Here is a 26,965-nt window from a genome sequence, read left to right as displayed (position 1 = left end):
ATATGCCTTAAAATTTTACAATCAACACCCTGCCCCTCCCTAACCTATCCATAAGTCATAGTTCTATAACTCACATATTATTCACTCCTTACAAATATTTGAAGATAAGAGTTGCTCCAAACTAGTGTTTTTAACTAGATCAACCTCACTAATCCATAATCCATCATAATCAAATCAATTACAAGGATTTAGAATATTAAAGATTTTGAGAAAGAAACAAAATCAATTAATCAATTACAAGGAGATCATAGCATAACTCTCATTGAAGGATATATATTTTTTTTCCAATCTATTAATTTACATGTAATAAATAAAGTGTGCCTAAAACCCTCCCTCAATGTCTCCTATTACGCCAAAATGGGCCACTCTCTACTTCACCAAGAGGATGGCTCCTTGTATGCAATTAAACTTTGTTATAACAATGAGTTTAGTGACTTCCATTTCCCGGCTCTTTATCTTCTGCATAATTAATTTTCACATAAATTAAAATGACTATATATATATTATTGATTTTTCTTTAAGAACTCACCATTGGCAAGAGAAGGATCGACATGTACAAAAAAGCTTGCAGCTACAATTAGATAGCAAAGGATCAGCATTAAACCTTTGAAATAGTTTGAAGTTCCATCCTGCAGTAAATGCATAAGGTTAGGGTGTATCGTAAAAAGACACTTTTGAAAATAAGTGGACTCATTAGTTTAAGTCATTCATTCTACGCTAAATAATGGAATAGTCTGAATTTCATATGAAAAGTTGCAGACTAATAAACGGCTTATAGAATGGGACGAATGAACAAAGGCTAACTTGAACAAAAGGGTTTTGGATTAGCAGTCATGTTTAATAAGTTTTGGGTGGATTGTAATGGATATCCGATATTGCGAAGGCTAAAATAGTTCAAATGGAAGTCTAATCCAACTCGAAATGTTAGACTTGACATTGTTTAGAAGTGAAAGATTGACTGGGGAGGAACAACTTAGTTGAAGGATTAGAACTGAAGGACGAATTCCTGCTTTCTTTGATAAAAGTGAGCAGTAACCATTAGAATCCAACTATTGTTCACTTGCATCATTTTTAAAAGATTAGCAGACGAATTGACATCTCAATACCTGGAGCATGAAGGTGACAACCAATACTGTTATAAACAAAGTCGCCGTCTCAAAAAGTTGAAAATTCAAGTCCATTGGTTGTCCCATGATCCATCCTACTACCACACAAAAAGGAATCTGCATCACAAATGAAGCACAAACAAAAAGAAAAAAAATACATGAGACGAATGATGAGTCGGCAAAAAACTACTATTGTTTCATGTGCCAACTAACAAGCAAAATGATAAGTTGCACCCTCCTCGGTTGACATGAAGCAATTTCTAAAACGATGAATGAAACAATTGAAGACCAATTATGAAATTTCATTGGAGTTCTACAAACTTTCTGAAAATTATGAGCAAAGAACAGTATGCAACTCAATGCTTGCATAGCTCATTGAAACTGAACTTGGCTTACCCCAAACATAGATATCTGAGTAGAGGACCCAATAGCAACTCCAAGAGAGATGTCCTGGAAAATGAAAATTATTATATTTGTACAGTAATTTAAGTTTATCGTGAAAGAAGATTACAAAGTGATAAGAATCATACGAGCTTGTCTTTCATGGCAAACATAATAGAACTTGCATGCTCGGCAGCATTACCGACAATTGGGAGCAAAATGACACTTATAAACGAAATAGGAATGTTCCAGGCAATTGAGGCACCCTGTGAAGTCAAATCCATTTAAGAGAGGTAGATGTTCGTGTTAGAGACAAAGATGATGAAATCATTAATAAAAAGGCAACTAATCTTGGATCAAAAAGAAAATCTTGAATGTTGATTTGAGGGAAAAAAACAAACAACGTGATTGAAAGAAAAATAGGTACCTCAATTGCATCCACCAGGTAATCAGATAGCACTGAGATCCAAACTGTCAAAATTCCAAGCCATATGATGGCTTCCCATTTTGAAATCTCGGGGGCTTCATCTTCTTCATCTTTTGTGATCTCCCCATTTTCACATCCTTCCTTCAGAAAGCACGAAACGAAGCACATTATGTCAATTTCAAAGAAACATTCCTATCTGAACATCATAACAAACATAAACTCTCCTGAAATTAACATATAATTCTACACCAATAACCTGCATTGGGGAGATTTTGAACCATGAAAACTTATTTTGAATTGAAAGTTCTGGAAGTAGCACTAACCTCGCTTATGGGATCGTAGGATACATTACTGCTTTTTAATTGGAAAGCAAGGTAACAAGCATAGGCCAGAAGCATTATGCAACTGCTAAATCTAGAAAGAGCCATTTCTGATTTGCCATAATGTACTTCTGTATGTGTATAATGAAGAACAGCAGGGAAAAGTAGTCCCATTACTGCCATTAACAGCAATCCTGAGTTCACTGCAGCATCTGCCTGCCATAAACAAGACAACAAGCACTTTGATTGTCACTGGATCAACAATAATATTTAAGACTAGATGTTGGATAACAATATGTACCTTATCGAAAACTTGCTCTTTGTTCATGAAAACAATCCCTCCAAAGAAGAACGCACACCCAAGAACAAGCAACATGTTTGATAGAATAGATCCTAATAGTGACTGTTGAACGACTCGTACCATCCCACTTTGCAGTGCATGGACTGATATTATTAACTCGGTTGCATTTCCGAAAGTAGCATTCAAGAGGCCCCCCACTGCATTTGGAGTTTCAAACCTCAGATAAGGCGTTCAACCTTGAGAGGAATTCTTTCTTGATTATGCATTAAATTAGTAATATCATAAATAATTAATCTCTTTTTGTTTTTTAATTTACTTCAAAGACAAAAAAACTTTCTCAAGTAAATAAAGATAAAAAATGTTCACCTGTTGCTCCTGTGAAAAATACTAACTGCCTGCAATGAAGAACAAATCCAAATGTATCAGATATTAGGGCTGAAAATGCAGCATCAAGAAGCTCTTTCGACAACCTAAACTAAGTTTTCTTACTCAGTTGCGAAACCTAAGCGCTCTGCCAATGGAATGATGCCTAACAAACTGAAAAGGAATACCCATCCCTGCACAATGCCCAACAATAGAACCACACAAAAAATCAGAAGCTGCTCCTGCTAAAAGAATTGACCGAAGAAGGCTTTATAGACGAACCGACTAACTTTATCATCAGTCATGTAGCTGATAAGGACTGCTAGAGGTCCAAAAGGAATCAATACATTTATCTTGGCTGTGAATAATATTATTTTCAAGCTCCTCCAGAAGTTAGTCTTCATGATACTATCCATTCGTTCAATGGCAGAAATAGAACCATGCTGAACTCCATTCATGCCGATAGACTTCGTTGGAAGATCCAGACTGACAAGGCTTTCATCCTCGAAATCATGTTCTGATCCACCAGACGGAGGACCAATCTTTGTAATCAACCAAAAGAAAGAAAGAAAGAAAGTGTAAGCAACAACAATTTTCTGGTTTGATAAACAAAAACAAATTGGGAAAAAGTCTAACTCAGGAGAACTCACTTCGAAGGAGGCAGGAATTATCGCAAGCTGAGTTTTTGTATCGCCTTCATGCATCTGCAAAGAAAGATTGGTTGAGAAATCCAAAGACAACAACTCTAGATTTCTCATGATGACAATTAGGCAAAGTAGTTGAAACCTATGGTAATACATCGAGCAACCCTAACCGATCCGATAGCCCAAGAGCGAATACGAGATCGAAAGATGAATTACACAAACACATTCCTTTCACCCTCTACCAAAACGTAACCCACATTCCCATAAGTCGATATATTTTACCCCTACAATGTTCGAAAGTGCGCAAAGACTTCATATCAATTTTTTCGCCATACAAGACCATAAAAGCAAAGGAAACAAAAACAAAAACAAAAAAAATACTTCCGGAGATGATTGAGGATCGAAATTGAATCGCACCTGTCCGGCCATTTCTCTGTTCGATTTCCGCCAGCCCAAGCATCCAGGCGATCTAGGAAGCGATTAGAAGAAGAAGAAGAAGCCGATTGAAACTGCTTAACCGATTGGAACGACGAGAGGAAGAGGAAGAGGAAAAGGTGGAAGTTAACCGGATTGAAGTCATTGGCTTTGTTTGGGAAGCCATGAACTCGCTTACTTTAATGGACGGCCAGCGAGAAGAGAGATACGCCTCTTTTCGTGCGTACCAACAAAAAAATCGATAATAATATTAAATACTAAAATAATCATTTGAAAATCTTTTTTTAATGGGTACTAATTTGGTGGGTTTGATAAAAAAAATAATAACACTAATTCTAACTCCCCTTTTTGCCACATGATTAACGGTAGTCTTGACGGGAGTGCTGGGGGCAAGCGAATCGTCTTTTGCCACATGATTAATGATAGTCCATCGAGATGATTTAGTGATTAGTACATGAGATATTATTATCATAAATTCGAATCTTGGTATATCCGAAATAAATAACTCACTTATGTGTTAATCATTATTCCTAAGGTTAGTAGTCGTCCGTTATTTATCTCCTCTGTCTTGGTTCTGAGACAATTGACCAGGATATATTCATCTTTTTACCATCTTGATTAATTGGATAAAAAAAATTACTAGGATATAATACAGTAGTATGATATTTAAATTATCATCTAGATAATTACGATTCAGTCCACAACTATAACTATGACCTATTTATAAAAAAAACTTTAAATAAAAAATTTCTAAAAAGGTGGACGGATCCTCACATATAGTTAATTCTACCGTAGAATATCAATTACTCTACGCCTTGTAATTAAGTTGGTGATCTGAGTACAGATAATCTTTGTTCAAAAAAATCAATTAGTTAACAAAAAATAATGGGCAAAAATTAGGCAGGCTCTGATTTTTTTTTTTAGAGTAACAGGCTCTGATTTTTATTATTGTTAAAAGCATATTTATTTTTTCCCATTCTAAAATATCCTCACTATAATTAATTTTGATTATAAAATTATTATGAATATTATTATTGACTATGATAGAAATAAAAATAAATAATTTCCTTTTAGAAAATGGAATTGATTTTTTATTTAAAAAATTATAAAAGTATAAAAATAGAGATAGAAAATACTTTTCAGAATTTTTTTCAATTTCCTTAAATAGCTTTTACCATGTTTTGTTTGACAAATTGCGTGCCCCTATAAATGTAATTATGTTCATTTAATTATAAAAAAATATATAAAATAAATATTAGTGAGCAAGATTTTTTATGAATAAATTTATTTATTTATTTGTGTAAAATTAATTATTAAAAAGAACATATATACAAATATTTATGAATAATTTTATAGATTTTTTTAAAAAAAAATCAAATTTAATATTTATAATATGTTAAAAATAAAAAATTAACAACTCAAGTTCAATAATTATATTTATGAAAATATCCGTGAAGAATATTTATCAACAATTTTGAATTCAACTTGGGCTTGATAAATAAAAAGCTTACTGACACGGAAAATATTAAAAGTGAAAATTTTTTGATTTAATAAAGTATAGACGTAATATATGAAATTTAAATTTAATAATATTATATGTAATAAAATGATTATTAAAATACGAGATGACTAGTTATTTAAGAGTTATAAATGAGAGTTTCAAGTAGAATTATTAAAATGAAAAAGATTATAAAATATCTTTAAAATTTTAAAGGAAAAATTTTAACAATGGCAATTAGACTTACTATATTTATATGGAACTAAATATTAGACAATGACATGAGCATATAAATAAAATATGAGAATTATATAGAGATAAGAATATTAAAATAGATATGTAGATATAAAAAAAATAGATAAATTAAGAAATAAAAATATTAAAGAAAAAGTGAAGTTACACTGAGAAAAAATCTTGAGAGAAATATTTAAAATGATATAAATATGTACTTAAACTATTAATAAATATTTCAATTAAACGATATAAAATTATAACAAATACTCTAATTAGATGATACAATATTTATACTTAAACTACCCATATCAAACAACGAAAATAAAAAAAAAACATAATTAGTAAAAAAAAAAAAATTATTTAAATATAAATAATAATATAATAAAAAATAGAACTCAATAACGTAAAAAATCTATAATTAATCCCATATAAGGAGATAAAACTTAATTATTATTGTTTATAAAAAAACTTAATAATCTTTTACCTATCATCTCAAATCTCATAAACACCTATATTTTGCACAACATTTATATCCTTGATAGATCATTAAAACATTTTAATATCATAAAAAAAAATTATGAATTAAATGAAAGAATCTAATTGAATCAAACAAAAGCATTCAATTCATCATGATTGAATGATTTTTCTCGAACAGTTTTTTTGCTGCCAACGATCCCCTCAACAGTTTGTGCCTTTAGGGTTTCATCTATGAATTTAAAGGCAATTTTCAAATTATTCAAACATTAATATATCATGGCAAACACACCAAAAAAATGTAGAGTTGATAGTTTCGTCGAATGTGTGCTTCATTGCCGCTAGCATAACTGGCCGGAAGGTTGATCGGCTTTAGTGTAGATGGGGTGAAGAATATGGCCATCTTTTGGATCAACATGCACCCACTTCCGGCCGCTAAGCTTATTGCGCTCAAACCGGACTTGGCCTTCTTTCAGCGCGTACAGAGTATGATCCTTTCCCATTCCAACGTAATCTCCAGGGTGGAACCGAGTACCTCGTTGACGAACGATTATATTGCCAGGAATCACCTTCTGCATAATATCCAAACAGATGTATTAAAGAGATCCAAACAAAGAAAAATTGGGTTCACTTGTTGCGTAGTGAGATAAATTTTGCTAACCTCTCCTCCAAACTTCTTCACGCCAAGGTATTTGGGGTTTGAGTCACGCCCATTTTTTGTTGATCCTGCAGACTTTTTCGTGGCCCAGCGTCTGAAGACCAAGTTTAGTCCACCGCCAGATGCCTCTGTATCGTAATGGATATAGAATGAAACAAGCAAACAATGAAGATGCTGAATTTGCAACTAAGATAATTTACCAGTAGCCCCGGTGTATACGCTAGCATTTGCGATGAGATCCTTCAGGCCCACCCGTCTACACAAGCTTGAGAAAGACATTATGTACACTCCTGCAATAAACACAATCATTATTCATATTTCAAACTGTTAATCTACTCTAGCTGATGCTTGCTTTTCCAACGTTTGAATTACAATGTGGAAAAGGTATTCATTCCTACAACTGAGATAGTATCGGTTGCTGACAATCACCAAATGATTGTCGATCAGTTTACAAACCGCACAAGATGGTGGATGATCAATGTTCTGTGAATATGTGAATAAGAAATGATTTTTCTTGAAATGAAATGAAATGCAGTGTATAATAATAAGATTTGGAAAAATATACATATATAACTCTTGGTCTAATTTTTCCAGTATCATATCATAGCAACAACTTTTCATATTATTTCAAAGCTCTCAAACAAAAAGCCATCGCCCTCATCAAGCAGTCATGGAATTGTATCGTTCGATGGCAATATTTTTGCCACTGATTTTCCATAAAATGTTTTATTCTTCAAAAGAGTGGACTATTTTTTTTTTCAATATTTCAAATGCAAGATGATTACCATAAGCTTCCTTTCGAAAAGTACTTAACATTTTTCCCATAGGCATTACGACTGCTAATCTCCATAACAAGTTTCATAAAATAATCGACAATAATTAAAGATAACAGCAGAATTGAACTGTTAACTAAACCTAATCAGTCGTGTTACCAATCCTAAGTCATCACAAAACACTATTAATGCACAGAAGGAAAGGTCAAATCCTCCACTTGAGGGACATGGAAAAATCATCACTAGGGTTCACTAAGAGAGATTTGATCCACCGTTTGCAGAAAATCCCTAAAAAGTTTTGCTTCCGTGCCCCTCTCAGGAAACATCCCCCGATCGACAAAATTCGCATCAAAAAGGATGATACTCACATCCGACCAACCACAGCCAGCAATATGGAAGAAAAAAAGCGACTAAATTACTCCATCATATGCCACACGGTTTAGAAGAATGGATAGAGGATCTTGTACCTCCAAGAGATTTTTGTATTTTCCCAGAGCTCACAGCAGCTACACCACGGAAACGGAAGAAGAAGAAGCGATCAGCGTCTACCAGGAACGTCGACGAGTGGCGGAATGCACAAGGAAGGGAGTAGAGGGAACAGGCGAAGGAGAGGCGTCGATCGAAGCTGAGGAGAGAAGAGAAGGGTCTGAATGGAGTCGGCGCTTAGGGTTTAGTCAAACTTGGCTCGGCCCAAATAACCAAATTAGCCCAAAATTACAACTAATTATTTTTTTAATAAAAAAAACAACGAAAAACATCTCTTATTTATGTATTAAAATAACACTTCACTTATAATTTTTTTATCCAAATTATGTCTTTATTCTCAAGCCATTTAATATTAAAAATATAAAACGGCCAAAACAACTCTAAGATAGAATTTTTTTTTAATCAAAACAATTCCAAAATAAAGCATATATATATATATATATATATATATATATATATATATATATTAAAACAGGACTGTATTTATAATTTTATCTCTAAAATATCTCTATATTTTTCAATCGGTCTGATAGTAAAACATAAAACATTAATTAAAACAACTCTAAATTAAAATTTGTTAAAATCAAAAAAAAAAAACGATCCCAAATCTGTTTTTTTCAAAAACAAAAAAAAGTCAGCATCACTCTCATCATTTTATTCTTCTGAAATTATCTCCTAATCCAACATTATTATACAAATTACTGAATAATTTCTATGGCGTATAAAAGTTTACTTAATAGTTATTATCTATTTAGAGTGAGTTTAGGATTTACAATGATTAGAAGTTACTCGATACTTACTATAATATATAAAAGTTATCTAATAGTTGCTATAACGTGTTTAGGATGAATTTAAGATTTAAAATTTGTATTAGGTAGAAATTACCTAATAGCTACTACAATCTACTCGGTAGCTGCTACAATATGTAGATGGTATTTAGTAGTTGCTACAATCCAAAAGCTATCTAGTAGCTGTTACAATATGTAAAAACTACCCAGTAATTACTACAATATATAAAAACTACTTAGTTATTATTACAATGTGTAGAAGCTACTTAGTAGTTGGTACATATTTATTGTTTAGTGTGAATTTAGGGTTTAAAATATTTGGACATTATTATATCAAAATATTACAATTTGGTCAAAATTATTTATAGTTTATCAAAATAACTTTAAAACGGTGGTAGAAAGTATTTTAATATAATAATATTCGGATATTCAAATTTAAAACTTAAATTCTAAACTTACATTAATCACGTTATAAAAGCTACATGATAACTACTCTACATTATAAAAGTTGTCGGATAAAATTATCCTGTGATGATTTGTAAAATCTAGAACGGTCTTTTAATTTTTTTCCCAAATTTCTTTGGTCAAAACAATTTCAAATTTTAGATATAAAATTATAGGCAGAGATAATCTTTTAATTATATGGATAAAAAAATATTGTTTTTATAAAATCACAATTAGAATACCCTCCTACTCTAAATTATTTAAATAAAATTAACACGGTAAATTATTCAAATTAAAGATCCCGTTTTGATTAATGGAAAATATAAATATTCTTTTAACGAGCAAATATCATAATAGACGTTTTGAGTCACATTTATATATATATATATATATATATATATATATATATATATATATATAATAGGCAACAAACATTATCAACAGAAACACTGAAGACATTTATTATTAATTGCTCATTATAACTATAGAGTTATATTATGTGTTCTAAATCCATCATATTTAAGCATAAATATTGACAAGGACTTCTAGATGATAGAATTTGCAAGTAACACACAACACAAACTCAAACTCTATTATTAAGCATAATCAATCAGATATCCAAACCCAAGTTGGATAGATTGTCAAGTATCTATTGTCATTCTATCAAAATATACAAAACCAACGAGCACTGGCTTTCATTATCAAACACAATTTACATGCTCTAACCTGACTTATATAGGTGGACTCATCACAATTACCCGGTTTGATTCATCTCTAATCCTAAACAATTAAAGAGGCTACACAACAAACCAACCAATGAACATCTATGCAACTGCCAATCCAAATAAAATGAATTGGTTTTTTTGTTAATCTTTTGTCATATACAAATGAAACAAAAACTAAGGAGATGAGGGCAAAAAAATGCTTCACCCTTTCACCTCTCAAAATCCCTAGCCTAAAATATGTAAAATAAAGGGAAGAAAAATGAATAATGGGTGAATTAGGGACCGCTATCTTACACCTACAACCAAAGGAATGGGGTTATGAAGGATAAATCAAAGTGTTCCCCTTCATGATGGGTTTCGGTTAAAGAATAAATTAGTTGATGTGAAGGCAGCATCCAATCTGCGGCTTCTTTGATTTCCCTTGATCTCCTAAGTGAAAATGGCTATTTACAGTTAACTGGAGTTTCAGGAAACTTCTGCAGCTCGCTGTCGCATCATTTCCATGACAGCAGCCCTTCGTCTTGATTCAGACTGTTGCTGTAGTCTTCTCAAGTGCTCTCTCAGATCTCTGGAAATGTTTGGAAAAGAAAGGACACTAGTTAACCCAGGCAGTAACCGCAAAGGGAGTGTTTGAAGGCAGTAAAAGAGGAAGAGATGTTTGGTACCTGCAGCGCGGCACGCTGCACTCGGATTTGTTACATGCTCGGGAATGGAGTTGGAGGAGATACCACATCCTTTTACATAAGAGGCAACCTCCTGAAGCCCGTGTTTTGCACTGTATTCCATGGCGGAAGAGGCTCTTAACTTTACGGCAGTTAGGATATTGGCACTGGGGGATCCGACACTGGGAGGCATGGACCAAGAGATCTAACATTTTCCTGAGCTGCAATAGATAAAAGAAGCAAATGAGATTAGTATAGCAAATAATTTGATGCATGTTATTTGTCAACAGAAAGCAAAGCAAGATCATCTTATTCAACTCGAATAAGAAGAAAATGGCAAGTTTATCTATGAGAATGATAGCAAAAGGAAACATAAAAGGGGAATGGAAATAAATAAATATATATATATATAGGATTACCTGTAAAACACGGTTTTGTCGAGCTTCTTTGTTTTGTGCATCGCACTCAGCTGTCGATGGATGATTTGTTAACTTGTGGGGATGATCAATGCCACCTTCTTTCTGATAACATCCATTGCAGACATCAAAATCTGAACAAGTTTCACAATGCCAGCCTTGCCCAGTTTCGATGTCATGTTGGCAGACATTACAAGTCATGACAAAGGCTGGGGCAGTTGGATTATGGAGGTGATACAAAACCATCATTGAGGAATGCTTTGCTCGGCGAAGAGTGTCATATTGATAATGGTTCCCTTGACAAAGGCTCAAAAATGCCTGTCTGGTGTCAAAAAACTCACTCTCCAAGATCTCATCTTCATCCTTCGTATCCATCGTTACATCATTTATTTCAATCTGAAAACATTATGTTAGCAATATAAGTACCACGGGAATAAGCATAAGCAAACAAAACCACCAAATCAGCATGCACAAGAACATACCGAATGCAGTAAAAAGTACACAGGAAGAACAACTCACTGGACAAAGCACATGCTTGTCTTGAGAAGTTTTTGGATGTCTTTCCCTTTCATCAAATCTCTGTTCCAATCCATTGCACCTAAATTCAAATCCATATAGTCAATTGAAGGATTTACAGAAACATCGAATTACATAAAAATCACTGAATCATATAAGACAATTTAACAAGATAAACAACGTAAATCATGTACAAGCTATTAGCCTGAAATACTAATAGACTAGATATAAATATTGATTTGTAAGACTTGTACGCTCCCATCAAAACCATATTGGACAGCCTTGATCGAGTAAAAACCACCTTAATTAGACAGCCTTGATTGAGCAATATTCAAGTAATCAAAAGCCATAACAGCATCTGTTGCTCTATTTTGAGATTGGACATATTTTTTCATGAGAAATTTGAATTTTCAAGCCAAAGATAATTGATCAAGCATCTGAGTCCATTTGCAACCTAAAGCTTCTATATTGCTTTGCAGCATATAACTACTTGATAATATTTAAAGAAAAGAATTAAAAAGTGTTTGCAAGTGACATGTGATAGAGACATCCATAGTACAAGCGTTGTATGCGACCTCCTAGGTGCATGTATATGCAATTATGTTTAAAAAAATATTTTAGACTTTTCTATTCATATCAAGAATTTTTTTTTGAACAATTAATTAATATGTATTTTATGCCTGACCAAAGACATGGAATAATAAAGGCAAAGTGCCTACATTCAATAGGGAAACAGGATTTATTGTACAAATGAGTTGAAGAGATATAACCAACAATAATTGTAGTTGTGAAGGATTACCATCATTGAATTACTTATAACGATCACATTACATGCTCTTTCACTAAGTTCTATTATAAACTATGAGTTTAGATTCATTTGCTCTCGAAGCTTTTAGAACTAAATTTAATGTTAAGAATGATCAAAATGTATCCTCCTATAAGATATCCATCATATAATCAAATTACATCAACCAATGAATCTCTTTCATTCTTGGTTTTTGGGTTCTTTGTGCTATGATTAAATGAAAAATAAACAGATTGCTTATCTTCTTCACGTCTAGTTATTTCAAACTATCTATTTAATTTGGATCAAACTAATATATTAGCTAGGTATACATTGCAAAATAAAATTAAAACAATATGTGACTGCTGAATGCATAGGTGGGCACATTGATATGGCAGCATCAGCCACATACAGTTTCATAAAACAATGGTTTGAAGAGTTTTGTGGGTCTCTTATAAAAATTTGGTTATGTTTCCAATAAGAGCAACTTAAGGTGTAACAATTCAGGTTTTACATTGTATGTAAACTCATGTAATTGTTGACACATAAGAGTTATCTTTCGGTACTATGATGACTCTTTTGGTACTAAAATAACAAACCACAAAAATGTAGCAATCTCCTACAGAAGCCTTTAGAAGATTCAAGCCTTTCAGAGTTTCAGTAGCATATAAATTGGTTACTCCAAGGTGTACATGAGGTCTAAATTGGTCACTCTTTGACAACATTGAAATTATATCAGTTCATTACAAAAAGTTGAAAAGTAAGCATTTGCAGCAAAAATAATATGTCAGGTATACCTTTGATTAATATACCAAGGAAACAAGTAAATGATGCTTCAAAGATGGCACTTACTTAGCACATAGTTGAAAATTTTTACATTGATTGCATACCCAGCGTGTCCCAGATACCATCAGTTCACAGCAATGCGTACAAGCATGCTGCAAATGAACCATGATAAAGTCTTCCTTCATAGGATATATGGTTTCACCAAGCTGCGTGAGAAAGAGAAGGAATAAATAGGATATTCACAACAATATTTAGTTTTTCAAAAGAAATGCAAGTTATCTGTGACAGAGATGAAAAGTTAAAAAAACAAAGTCCCACCACATTCTAATAATTAATCTAGGGTATGAAGAAGTAAGGTATAAAGCATTGACATGGGTATATGGCATGTATCTGATAAATAAATCTCAAATTGAGTGATACGGAAGTCAATTTGCTGCAGTAAAATTTTTGCCACCTAATTATACCAGACATTGGTCTATTGCAAATCACCATCATAAACATCAGTATAAATATCAAAATTCAATATGCATTATGGAGATATTGAGATTAAACACAAGCAAAAAACCTGGAGCATCAGAAACAAGCAAGCAATAAGTAAATAAGAACTCCATATGTGACAGAGAAACAGAGACATTATTGCTTTTTCCAGACATACTCTTCTAAAATTCTGATTGAAGCATTTGACATACATGTAGATCTCTCTAGCAAATTAACAAATATAAAAGTTACCAAGTGCTTTAAAAATATACTGGAAAACTTAAAGTCAATGCGACTCTCAGACAAACTCAACTAATATAAATGATAAACTTTGTATTACTTTTTTCATCAATATACCTGAAAAACAAGTATTCTTGCCTTGAATAATGTATTTGAACTATAGTCATATAGGTTAGTATTGCTGCTGGCAAATGAGTGCTTTTATCTCTGCACATTTTTGGCTATATTGACAAGTCGCCATTAAGAGATTCAGCAGTCGGGACAAGATTAGTAATTTATCTACTTTGCAACTGGACCATACAAGTTTCCTTGATGTTTAATCATATATGACCTTTAGAAAGTATGCTTTGAAGAAACAAGTACCATTACCTAAAGGGTATACTTTGAAGAAACAAGTACCACGCATTGAAGAAACAAGTGCCACTACCTAAAATGATAGGCAACTAGCAAATAAGAGAAGCATAATACCTTTTGCATCAGCAAAGCATCCTTGGAAGCATTGCCAGAAAGGTCAATATGACCAGCAGCTTTCAAAGCCCTTTTTGATATGGTACTTTTAGTTTTCCCTTTCTTTTGTTGCTTCCTACTATCATCTTCTAGACAAAGTTGATTGATCATATCCTCTGCTGCACCAGGCCAGTAGTCTCCATCAAAATAAGGTAGACGAGCTGCTGTAACCTTAGTCTTGCACTCCCCAGTATTTACAAAGAAATGATCATATAAATTAGTGACATCAGCAACCACATTCTCCTGGGTAGCTTTCCGAAGCATTGCTAGATACCTGAGAAGACATAGTCAATGATGCATTAAGATTATCTCAAACAATACAATATTGGAAACATAATATTTTATTACAAAGCTTTAAACCATACCATTCACGTAGTTTGTCAGATTTTGGAGTCTTCTGAATCTCAGGGTGGCAATAAAGGATATAGTCTTCACCCTTAAGAGGAGGGCAAGCCCAAATATAGCAACTGGTAAAACCACGTTTCTTACAATACTCAAGATATCCTATCTGATGCAAGAAGAGGAGAGGTTTCAATAATTGCATAATCAAATACATTTAATTATAAGAAAAAGTTGTAGGAAAATCATTAAAACAATTAGAATATAATACCAAAATTTCATGATAAACAACAGTGCGCAAAGCCTCTCCCGTCACTGATATCGTATCAGGTCTGAAATATTTCACTGAGTCTAGATATGAAAGATATACTCTCCGCTGGTTGGGGAAGGAACATTCTGAACCAAATTCTTGAACATACGTGGCAAAGAGGCAAACTTCTACGCCTTCAATCTTCTGGAACAACAGTACAGCCTGTACAAAATCTATGTGAGCACAACTCTACAAGTTATCATGATATTTGAACTTATGCTGATGATAGGTGTAAAGATCATTTGAAATATTTAAAATATTGAACATACCTTGGATTTATAAGGAAATTCCTTTGGATAATTTTCTTCTTGAAATATCTCTAAAAACCGTCGCTTCACTTCCAGCTTTTTGTCAACTGATGAGACAACTCTAACTACAAGTCCTTCTGCACCCGGGACCTAGGATTTGCCACATATTTGTATTTTTTCAGGTAAAGAATTTAAAATAGGAATTGTTGTAAAAGAGAACTAACTATAAAAGGCAAACAAATTTAGAGAATGTTGTGATTACACTTACTAAAAGGTATACAAACAGATAGTTCCCCCAGCTCACGCTAATAAACATATCATCAAATTCAACTTAGGAATGACAAATTCTAACCAAGCATATAAACTTAAGTTGTTCCTTAGGCTTCACACACAAGCAAATAGGTCGATAATATAAAAAACATAAGCATTGCCTCTTCATCTTCTTCTATTGCTTTTTCTTCTTCGTCTCCTTCCCATTCATCCTCTTCTTTCCTCTCCTCCATCACACCAAGTCCGCATAATCAACGTGTCAAGTTGTACGTCAGTATAAGTAAAAATTAGAGCAGAATCATCCCAAACGTGGGACCAAAAGAGTAATAATTGTATAGATTGTGGCACAATCAAATACTTAATGTAAGCAATAAAAACAAAATAAAAAGTAAATTACTCATTCCTTCCTTTCAGAGCTACAGTTGAGCAGCGATTGAAAATTGAAATGTTAAGATAGATGATGCAAATAAAAATAGGTCATTTTAAAATAATACCCCAATCCAATGTGTGGTTAAAGGTCTAAATTATATTTTATTTTGAATTTGGTTTGTCCTAAAATGCAATTTTATTTAATTTAAATTTTACTATTTCAGTCAAGTTTTAAAATCTCGAGGCATGCCGGAGTTTCAATTTTTTACTGGAACAATAGTATTTCGGTATTTACCGGAACAATACATTTAGACCGTTTCGCTCAGCATGGTACAAAATTTCAAACTATCATTCTAGTACATCTATCTTACTTTGTACATTTTTAGTAAAAACAAGTTATTAGAGCTAATAGTTTTTTACTTTGGTCTAAAATACAAAAAAAAAAAATATTTTAGTTATACTATTTCCATCACACCTAACCTAGTTAATATGAATTTTAATAAGAACAACCCATATTTTACTTTTACTATTTCTGAAAAAATCGAGCCTAGTCAGTATGAGTTTTAGTAAAAATAACTCATTGTAGAATGTGCAGCCTATATAAGGGCCTTCAACCCATGCTTCCATTAAAAAAAAAAAAGGACAGCCCGGTGCACCAAGCTCCCGTCATGCGGGGTCCCGGGGAAGGATCTCAACCCATGCTTCCATTGATTCAATAAATAGTTTAGAATTCCCTTTCATATTTCTTGTTTGTCTCATAAGATTGCTAACTGAGAAAAGAAATCCTATGAGATTGAGAAATGATGCATATAAATATTTTCTTGTCCTACACCAAGTAGTATCTACTATCTAGGGGTTGTGGATCAAAGTATTTGGACTATTAAGAACTAATAGGCACAAAGAAATGATAATGCTAAGACATTGCGTTAACTAGAAATGATAAAATAAAAATATCTAATAAATGATGAAATGAGAATATGGTAGCTGGTATATGAATATGCTTAAAGGAGAACAATAAGACATATAGTTAGGAAGAATTGAATCTGTTAGAGTGAAGGAGTAAGGCAAACCAAATAAAAATTTAGTGTGATTTAATTGATTGGAATATTACTAATAACATAGATTTGCATAAACCTCAATGGACAAGATTCGTGTAGATGACCCCAAATAATTGGGAACATACAGCTAGATGAAGACTATTATTGTTTTTATAAGATTTTTAGCTTGTAACAATCAAATATTTATATGATTATAATGAAATCATCACTGACTTGAGTGAGTAATTTAATTGATTGCACCTAATGAAATTAACTTCAATTCAAAAATTACTAATAGTGAATGGTGGATCTAGGATAAAAATGATTCTTTTTTGAAGGGGAGGCAATTTTCCTGAAATTTATATTTTTCAACTTCCACTCAGCAAAACCTTTCTTCTACTACTAAACAACAAAAAATAAGCCACCCTTATCCAAAATATGTTCAGTTAAATGCATGGAGTCTTAAGACATGTATATCAATAGCCACATGAACCTTCTTGATATAACTATTAATTTGATAAAAGAATTATTCAAATAAGATGGTAGTCTATCAATTGATGGGAAGATCAGGTTAATTAACATGTGACTGTATTCGGAGTCATAACTGCCAAGCATAAGACCCAGATACGGAAGGAGTTTTAGAAAAAAATAAAAAAGATAAGAGTAGGGAATTAGTCATCGGAATAACCTCCTCTATGTTTTTGCCAAGCAGTCTAGCTCTGTCCATTCTCTCTTGCTTGAGTCGCTTGAAGAGTCGTTGTTCTATGTGATCACTGAGGATTGTTGTTGGAAGATCTTTTGCACCGAGAACAGCACTCTGGGGTAAAGGTTTGCGTTCACCATTTTCTATCTCCTTTACATAACAATTTGGGCAAGTATATTCAGCTTGGCCTCTCTCATTTCTTCGGCCATTAAAGAGAGAGCATATTTGATGTTGCCAAGCTTCACATTTATCACATTGTACCCACTACATGAAACATCAGGAGATAAAGCATAATCACAAAAAGATAAAAGGAAGAACAAAATACATATTTTGAAAGAAAAATAAGAAAATCAAGATCTTCTACGGTCTCAAGATTTTACCCATTCTTCTGTTTCCTCGTCATTTTTCTTCTTTTCAAGCTTTGCCTTGAGAAGTGTAGAGCCTTCAACTGCTATAGTATCACTACGAGCCTCATTATAGCATGGGATGCAAAAGTAGTGACGGGTTTCACCAGTTCCAACTGTGTAGTACATAGCATTCCGCTTTATCCTTGCACCACATATTGAACAATATAGTGGAGTTGGATCAAATGTAAGCTTTTCCACTGCACAAAGTTGACACGAATTCTCATTCATTGAGTGTCCCATTGCTTGATTCTTTTCAGCTTTAGCCTTACTCTGTGACAGCCAATTTTGAAGATATGAGAGAAAATTGCAAATAAATAAATAAATAATGCGGTAGAAATGTTTCTAATAGCTTTCATACTCTGGCATTATTTATCACACAGAAAGAATATAGTAGGTAAGCAACACAAGAAATTTAGCAGCTAAAAATGCTTCCAAGCAGCCTGATACCACCAACGAGAAATAGAAATGTGATTGGAAAGACAACTAGCCTAGTGTTTATTTCTACAAAGTAATGTCTATAACACAAGCAATGTGAAGATCCAACAATAACCATGAAAGATATAATGCATAACTAATCAAGTCCTCTCCTAATAAAGAAATTTTATAAGTGCAAAAAAACAAGAACAGAATATCCAGAGATTATTTTACTAATTTGTACAAATTCCTTTTGCTTTTTTGCATTCTTTTCTCAAGATAGCCTGAGCTAAAAAAAACTTTGAATCCAAACCCAAACAAGCATATCATATTGTGCTATGTAAAATATGTCAAAGATACATGATGGAGAAAACAACATTATAGTTTCTGAAAGCCCAAACAAATATAGTCTACTAATCATCATAATTTTGAGGAAGTAATTTGATAAAACTTTATGATGATAGCAACAGATTTTGATTGTTCAACAGCTAACCTGGCCATCCCATCGCCTCAGACTATGAATATGGTCCCTGATTTGTTCTGGAGTGAATAGCTCAGTTAAGGAAACACCTTTTATCTTTGGCTTCCCTGATTTACTTGCAGTTGCCTGATCAGTTGACTTCTCAAAGTTTTCCTGCTTGATATCATTTCTTGCCTGATCAATCTTCTCTTCAACCATCAAGGTTTCTTGCTTAACAATACACTTAACATGATTAGAAGCATTAGATTTCATATCAATTATTTTAATCTGGTTTTGTTCAATGCCACTTCCTTTGGTTGTGAATTTTTCGTGTCCAGTGCTAATGAATTGTTCAGTCTTTGTATCAAAAGTTTCACATTTAAAGGATATGACCATGTCAGTTTGTTTGCAATTCTGAAACTGTGCTTCCTGGAAGCCATATGAATTGTCCTTAGAAGAATGCAAGGCTGCAGATGATCCATTGTTAGTAACAAGAAGAGATGCATGCTGAATTTTCCTGCACTTAGCCAGCTTATCATCAGACAGTTCAGCAATCGCTCCATCTCTCTTGATCCTACCATTGTCAACATCCATCTGGCTTCCTGGTACAACATCAGCTAAAGCACAGGTAAGTTGCATCGTTGTGAACCTAGACTCCATATCACCAGTGATTTCATTAGCATCTCTTCCCTTGCTTGTAGTATTGGAGGCAACAGCCTGACTCTCTGAACCAGCATCAGATAAAGCACGAGCAGGTATTCTACAAGATGCCATAAGGCTACGAACCGGCACACATACAGGGCAATTAGCTGCTTGGCAATAATGAAAATGATGAAGGACCCTACTAGGCTTACAGCGGGCATACTCACATGAGTCACTATCGCAGCAGCGTATGTGAGTTATTAACTCTTGTACTCTTAAGCAATTAACTTCTGGGCATTGACCCTTTGGAGAAGGGCAACGCCGAGCATGGTGCAAAAACAACAACCACCTAATTTGCTTCAGATAATTCGATTTACCTACAGATTCCTCCAGGCCAGGAGCTAATCTGCTAGAAAAATGGGGCATCATTGTAGCAGCGCTGGCATTACATCCCTGAAGGGACATGTGAGGTTGCTGAACTTCATTTTTAACTGTGATTTTCTGATGAAATTCCGAAGGCTCTCCACTTGAAAGCTTATTCAGCACTTGTACCCCTCGTGAAGGTTGAAGTTGAAATTGGTCCCTTGTTTGGGATTCACTAGACTGATTGTTGATACACCTTTGAAAATTATCAACCAAAACATTTGGGTGCAATGATTGTTGTGAACCCTGTGGAATCTGAACAAGAAAATCTTCAGACCCAGATAGCGGGTTGACAAATTGTGCTCTAGAATGGACATCAAAAAAATTAGATTGTGATTCTGATGCTTGGATCTGCTGGGAAACTTGTGAATGCAATTCCCTAGAAGGGGTCATAAGTTCATGCCCTGGCATTTGCCCATCTAAAGAAGTTCCTGAAGTCTGTCTCAGTGTGTCAGGTGGTAACGATATTTGGTTTTGTTGACTTTGCTGCTGCTGTTGCTGTTGTAACAATAGCAGTTTAGTTTGGTTTTGAAAGAACTGAGGATAAGATGAACTAACTTGTTGCTGAGATTGCTGCACCTGTGATTGTGATTGCAATACCTCATTTGTCAATTGTGATGCATTTAGATTAAATTTTTGTGAAGGATCAATTGTGTGAGGCCTTATTTGTGTGTACTGTGGATTTAAATTTGTTTGATGGTGTAGCAAGCTTGGATTTGTTCCCACTCTTGTTTGCAAACTACCACTGTTGAGATTATTCATAGCAGATAATACAGATGAACCATGGCCATGATCATTATCAGATCCTGATATATCAGTTACTTTCATAGCATAAACATTGACTCCACTAGACAACATTTGCTCAGACAATGGCACTGCATACATTACAACAGTATTACAATTTATAAGGTACACTTCCAGAAACAAAATAGGTGCCGCAAATTTGCATGAAGATTGTTGCATACGCATAAGAAAGTAAAATAACTGCCAGTCTGTTGACCCAAGATACAGGTAGATTCAGTTTAACATAGTGCTCAGTTGAACATAGAATCTCCTCCACGTAGTACCTCCAAGGTTAACAATAATGACATTAAAATTTATTTTTGCATTTACTATGTATCAAGAAATTGACAGAAAATTTAATAATATTGTTTGCTTTTTCCAGTATTCATAGGTAAATATATAACTGCATTAAAAAATCAGGTACTCAATTTCCTGATTGATTGTTGGACTCTAAGATTACTAACAAGGAGATAACATAAAAAACATGTTATGAACAAAAATGGGATATTGTTTAAGCACACATGCATAAATTAAGTCTAAAAACCACCATAGCATTCCACCACTTGATCCACAGACAAATACAATGTCACATAAACGATTAGATCCTGGATATGTACAATCTGATTACTAGTACGAAGACAGCATAAAAAATCAAAAGGTATCTGGAAAATGGAAAACTCAGGATAACAGATTCTCATACTGATAGCATTACCTGGCATTCTAGATTGGTGTATTTGCTGATCAAAGTGCTGTTGCATAGGCCCAGTCTTTATCAATCCCTCTAAATTAGTAGACCTGTTAAATTGCATGTTACTCCCAACTGAATCCAGACCACTATTTATGACTCCATTTGACATGCTATGCAGTAAAGTCTTCTGCAGATTATTTGACCTGATACCAGAATCAATCTGCCCTCCTAAACTATGTAATAAGTGGTTGCTTGGGTTTCCAACATTCCTTGTCTGTTGTAATTCCGAAGGTATTGTAGAATCACACCTGGAAAGATTAATTGCATTAGAAGATTCTGAGACTAAAGATACAGCCTGTGGATCTACATATCCTGGTGTTGGAATCATCTGACTAGATTGCCTTGGCATGCCAGTGGAGTTTGAATTCATTATATTTCTTACACCTGAACCAAGAGGAAAGTCAGTACCTTGTCTCGGATGGCAATTGGAAACTGCACAGAAGAAAAAGTCTCATCCCTGTACATATGAAACCAAAGAGAGGCAAACGGCAAATAAAAAAGATGGAATATGCAGACTGAATTACCATTAGCCAAATGAAATGAGGAATTGACATCAGTCAGACCATTCCCAGTTGGTTGCAAATTTCCCACACTTGTTGCTGGAGAACATTCAACACTTGAACTACTAATTTTGGGCTTCTCAACTGAACCAGATATTATTGATTGTACATTTCTATTTTGCTGTATCCTAGGCATTGGAATCATCATGCCAGGGGTAGAAGAAGATCTAACTTGCTGTGATGCACGTTGTTTGCTGTTAAAAATACTCCTTATAACGGCAAAAAAGCGATTTTCATCCGACTCCGTATACAAAGTCAAATACTCATCCTGGCCAAAGCTCAATGCGTATTGCAAAACTTGTAAGGGTTAGCATAGGAAAGAAAATGATGACTATACCGAATAAAATAAAAAAAAAAAGGAGAGAAAGAGAGAACCTTTAGCATTAAAGTCAACAAAGAGGCCTGTGATAGACCTACTATACTTAAAAATACCATGGATTTGGACTTCAAGATATTGAGATAAATTGAAACTGTCAAGAAAATTAATATCTTCGTAAAGTAGAAATGATACCTTTGTTCCAGTATCTCTGAACATACATTCTTCCAAGCGTTTGACTATTTCTGGTAACTTATGCAGCCAGTCATTAGACTGGCTTCTTCTTTGAAGAATATTGTGACTGCAACAAGTGAAATATTTCTAAAACTAGTCACAACTTTTGATAATAGCAAAAATTTGATTATCTAAATGAAATTTGTATAAATATTCCTAACATTAATAATTTAATATAATAATGCAAGTCATGAACATCCATCCTACATTAACTATAAACAGTTTTTTCATTTCAAGATTCCCACATCCTTGCATAATGATAACATTTTGTAAGGAAACTACTGTTGAAGAAAGTCGTAACCATTTAGCATTGCCTAACATGCTATGTGCTAGTCAAGGCAATCTTGCTCTGTTCGATTGAGATAACAAAATTGCATCCCTTTGTCCTCACATTATAGAGTAAGGTTACTTTAAAAAGACAATGATGACTAATCCAAGAGAATTTATTAGTATAAGCCATGGTTTAAAGTGTCGTGCCGAGACGGTCGAAACGGACGAAACATCTCGTTCCACTCGGCGACCGGCACCGGCACGACCTCGGCACCAGACCCGCGATAGCTGCGATGTGTTGCAACCCCGTGGTCGCAACGGATGGGTCACTCGACCCCACAACAGCAGCAGAGGGGTCGCATAATCCTTCCGCTGCCGCCGCGGAGGCATTGTGTGACCTTGCAGTCGTTGTAGAGGGGTCGCACGACCAACGCGGTCACCCCGAAGGAGTCACGCAATCCTCGTGGCCATGGCTGAGGGGTCGCGCCACCCCGCGGTAGTGCCAAAGTCGTGCGGGCTCGCGAGAGGTGTCGGATTTCAGAATTTTTTTAATTAAACTTAGGTTAATTATTTTAATCAACTCCTAGCTATGATGGAGATAATCTTAAGAGGTTTTATTAAACCCTAATAAAATTATCTAATTAATTTTATATTTCATTTATTTTAATTTAAAAATTATAATAAATTTTTTATTTATCTATTTTCATATCTTTTCCTTTCTTAAAAGATTATTTTTATATTGTTTATTTTTTAAATATTTATGTTAAATAGTTTAGTTTTTAATTCATATATTTTATATTTAAAAAAATACCGAAACTATATCGGCACGGCATGACACGATACCGAAATCATATCGTTCCGATCCAAGACCGAAACCTCGGCACAGGTCGAAATTTTAAACCTTGGTATAAGCATACTATGGCTCTTTCACTACCAAGATCAACAAAAAAAATAGTGAAAAATAAACATTAGATATGTTAAACCTTTACTTTTTGGCATGTTAGTTTTATTTTATTTGTATTGCCACAACCTATGTGCTAATTAAGAAGGAAAAAATTAGAGGAAAATATGCTAAAGCATTGCAACATCAGCTTCCTGAATGAAGGTAAGGAAATTTGGCGAAGAAAATAAAGAGGGCAAAGAAACTGATAAAAGGTGTGCTAAAAAAGGAAGAGCGAGAAAGAGAAAAACAAGGAAGACGGTGATTATTATGTTGCTCACTGTCCATGTTCTACATTATCAATTCTAAAAAACCATCTATTTTAAGAAACAAAGAAGCATAAAACTTATTGCCTACTTTGGCATTGTTATAGTAGCAAAGATAGTCACTCAACTGACATGGGAGGTAGTTGAAAATGAACATTTTATAGAGGTAGTTTTAGTTCTAATTTGCAAGGAATGAACGTCTAGGCAAAACTTGAACATTACTAATAATATAGCAAAATAGCCTTAAATTGAGTTCACTGGCGGATAAATTCATGCATCAACTGCCAGATAGTTGTAAGTTGGAACATATGCCTTTTTGCCACTGTGAGCGCCTTGAAAATGCTCACCTAGAAGTTCTTATCGGATGCTCAACTAGGTGACAATGGAATGTAGTGGTCTTGACAATCCTTAAGTGATTTGAGTTGCAACCTTGAGTTGCATGTACTAGTGCCTTTTGATATTGTTGGACAAAAATTGATATAGTCAAGTTGCAATCATTTAGATATGCCTGCACATGCTTATTTGTGTGCAAGAGCCAGTTGCCTCCAACCAGAGATGATTCGCCCAAAATGCCCATAGCTCAGCTGAAATGTCGTGACTTGTGGAAATGTCCACTCCAGAAGTAGTAGATCATGAGTCTTTAGGTAAGTACAGGTAGAACTTTAAGAACTCTACCTATGCTTTAAGCAAGAGATTGTGTGCCAATATGCTGATGTCCCACTTCATTATAATTCAAATTCTAGAGTTTAATAAACCGATAGTAGAATTATAATTACTTGCAATTTGAACGTGAACATGTGTAAGTACATTCATTGCATTAGTTGCCAGGTTAGTCAAGCTGGACTAATAATAAAGTATTTCAAGATATAGGACGAATAGCTTACATTTTTTCCTGCATTCTTATACGGAGTTGCAGAAATTCAGAATCCACCTTTCGAGGATCAAGATTCTGCATTTGAGATGCCATTGAATTGTTGATCTGCTGGGGCAGACCGGGCATTTGCAAGCTAGTTTGAGAAGCCGCCTGTCCAGATATATGAGCATTGGATTTCATAGCCTTCTATCCACATGCAAATTTATGATTACTGTCTAGACTTATTGCTTGAAATCCCAGTAAGTAACAGAGTGATGCCAATCAGAAACTGGCGTTAGATCATGTGGAACAGTAAAAGGGCCTACAACAAATTTGAAGAGCATAATAACTTACCATCGTTCATAGAAAACATAAGTAAAGCCTCTTAAAGAAATTGAGTAGAATAATCACCTATGAATATGAGATAATAATGATAACAAAACGGATGCGACCAAAAAACCTCCTTGCTCTGCTCCCCTCATCTTAAATTCAGTGCAATTAGTCCATTTGGAGCTTGTCAAATTGAAAAGAAAAAAAGGAAAAAATAAAAGTGCTGCTTTATTTGGGAACCAATCAGAACTCTTTGAAAATCTGCAGTCAAGAACAACAGGAGTAAGATGAATATAGTTACCAGAAGTCGTGCAATAATACAGAAAAATAGGGGGAAATAATCGGATGGAATCACATTGGCCTCTTCGTTCGATTTGCAATGAACAAACTGCTCAAAGTTATAATTTACATTCAAAGAACAAAACAATCAAACCAAGTAATCAAGTTCATATTGTGCCCGACAATATAAAGAGAGCAACAGACAAAGCCCTAATGTGCCAAAGGCCGACCAAATTCCACAACCGATAAAAAGAGACATCGATAAAAGAGAATCAGCAAAGTAACTAACCTATACGGCTAGACCGGCATCCCGATTGGTAAATAGTGCAACTTTAGGTCTTGTTTCAGCGTTACGAACCCATCGGCCAATCCAATCTCACCCCTGAACTTCCTTCTTCCCGCCGTCAGCCTCCTCCCGTCCTTGATCTCGCTTCCCCGCTCGCTGCCGCCAATTGCAGGATCGATGCGTCGGCCGTCGAACGAATTTTAAGAAGTTCGCCTCGCGATTTCACTCGCCGCTGCTCCAAGAACGCCGCTTGCGATGGATTTGGGAGCCGCCGAAGCTGCAGATCCTTCGATTTAGATTTCGTCGACGTTCATTTCCGAATCCATCACGTCACACGCAACGGAATCCATGAACCGAACGGAATCGCGGTGAATCGATACGACTCGGCTCGACCAATTTGGCCCGATCAAAAATTACTAAAGAAATTTGAAAATGTTAAATTATTAATAATGTCAATTATAATTTTTTTAAAAAAAAAATAAACAAATATATAAGATATTTTAACTAACCACGTTTTATAAGATTTTTTAAATAAAAAAATTAAAAGAATTAAAAATATTTATATAGATGAGTATATAAATTAACTACATAATATACTGTATATTTATTATTTTTTTGAAGATGAGTTGGTCAAGGAAAACCTCAAATTTAGCAAGGTAATGAACAATCCTTATGAGCTAGCCAACCAAGGTATAAACTTATAAAATATAAAATTATAAAATTTTTCAACAACACTAATAAGAGTGACACCCCAACTACAGTGTAGCGATGAGGCATCTATAAATTAATTAGAGTGTTGGGTTATGAAAATTATTTTATTTTTCTTCATACGTTGGACTGCGGAATCGTTCGTTATGAAACTTTTATCCCGACGACGGCTAGAAAACTTTCATAAAAAAAAATAAAATGAAAAGAGCGGTAGAAGGAGAAAAAGGCAGGAACAGAGAAAAGCTACATGTGTTCAATCTAAACAGTCATGTGGTTTTGCTTTTCTTTCGTTTCGCTTGCTTGTGTTATCGCGTATAAATAGTCA

At 34.2% G+C, this 26,965-nt stretch overlaps 3 protein-coding genes across 10 annotated transcripts; all 3 read right to left on the bottom strand.

Moving 5' to 3' along the window:
* Nucleotides 1-203: 203 nt before the first annotated feature.
* On the bottom strand, nucleotides 204-4,167 carry LOC122021759 (vacuolar cation/proton exchanger 3-like). Of its 3 annotated transcripts, none has more exons than XM_042579913.1 (13): nucleotides 3,960-4,165; nucleotides 3,549-3,602; nucleotides 3,189-3,440; nucleotides 3,025-3,092; nucleotides 2,902-2,930; nucleotides 2,536-2,732; nucleotides 2,238-2,450; nucleotides 1,915-2,055; nucleotides 1,637-1,753; nucleotides 1,503-1,556; nucleotides 1,107-1,223; nucleotides 530-629; nucleotides 204-456 (listed from the first exon to the last, which is right to left on the bottom strand). In XM_042579913.1, the coding sequence occupies exons 1-13, from the start codon at nucleotides 3,969-3,971 to the stop codon at nucleotides 428-430; spliced, it is 1,383 nt and encodes a 460-aa protein (XP_042435847.1). In that variant the 5' UTR covers nucleotides 3,972-4,165; the 3' UTR covers nucleotides 204-427. The 3 variants fall into 3 exon arrangements, 2 of the variants coding, with proteins under 2 accessions (XP_042435847.1, XP_042435846.1); XM_042579912.1 differs by having other exon boundaries at nucleotides 204-459; nucleotides 3,960-4,163; XR_006122639.1 differs by lacking the exon at nucleotides 204-456 and having other exon boundaries at nucleotides 1,107-1,201; nucleotides 3,960-4,167.
* A 2,142-nt stretch (nucleotides 4,168-6,309) lies between these two features.
* Nucleotides 6,310-8,273, bottom strand: LOC122020239 (50S ribosomal protein L27-like). The gene is made up of 4 exons (XM_042578075.1): nucleotides 8,082-8,273; nucleotides 7,042-7,131; nucleotides 6,845-6,969; nucleotides 6,310-6,755 (listed from the first exon to the last, which is right to left on the bottom strand). Exons 2-4 carry the CDS (start codon nucleotides 7,118-7,120, stop codon nucleotides 6,525-6,527), a joined length of 435 nt encoding a protein of 144 aa, XP_042434009.1. The 5' UTR covers nucleotides 7,121-7,131; nucleotides 8,082-8,273; the 3' UTR covers nucleotides 6,310-6,524.
* Nucleotides 8,274-10,157: 1,884 nt separating this feature from the next.
* LOC122021690 (histone acetyltransferase HAC1-like) lies at nucleotides 10,158-26,330 on the bottom strand. 6 transcript variants are annotated; one of them, XM_042579842.1, is made up of 19 exons: nucleotides 25,936-26,330; nucleotides 25,449-25,628; nucleotides 25,069-25,359; nucleotides 22,670-22,775; nucleotides 22,123-22,426; nucleotides 21,563-22,030; nucleotides 20,647-20,942; nucleotides 19,036-20,565; nucleotides 18,102-18,398; nucleotides 17,707-17,985; nucleotides 15,364-15,492; nucleotides 15,056-15,256; nucleotides 14,811-14,953; nucleotides 14,407-14,719; nucleotides 13,288-13,427; nucleotides 11,655-11,733; nucleotides 11,139-11,531; nucleotides 10,723-10,940; nucleotides 10,158-10,625 (listed from the first exon to the last, which is right to left on the bottom strand). In XM_042579842.1, exons 3-19 carry the CDS (start codon nucleotides 25,236-25,238, stop codon nucleotides 10,523-10,525), a joined length of 5,169 nt encoding a protein of 1,722 aa, XP_042435776.1. In that variant the 5' UTR covers nucleotides 25,239-25,359; nucleotides 25,449-25,628; nucleotides 25,936-26,330; the 3' UTR covers nucleotides 10,158-10,522. The 6 variants fall into 6 exon arrangements, with proteins under 6 accessions (XP_042435776.1, XP_042435774.1, XP_042435775.1 ...); XM_042579840.1 differs by having other exon boundaries at nucleotides 19,036-20,942; XM_042579841.1 differs by having other exon boundaries at nucleotides 19,036-20,942; nucleotides 21,563-21,982.
* Between the last annotated feature and the right edge of the window lie 635 nt (nucleotides 26,331-26,965).

The sequence above is a fragment of the Zingiber officinale genome, chromosome 9A (assembly GCF_018446385.1).
Source record: "Zingiber officinale cultivar Zhangliang chromosome 9A, Zo_v1.1, whole genome shotgun sequence".
Lineage (NCBI taxonomy): Eukaryota > Viridiplantae > Streptophyta > Magnoliopsida > Zingiberales > Zingiberaceae > Zingiber > Zingiber officinale.
This window is presented reverse-complemented; position numbering and strand designations above follow the sequence as displayed.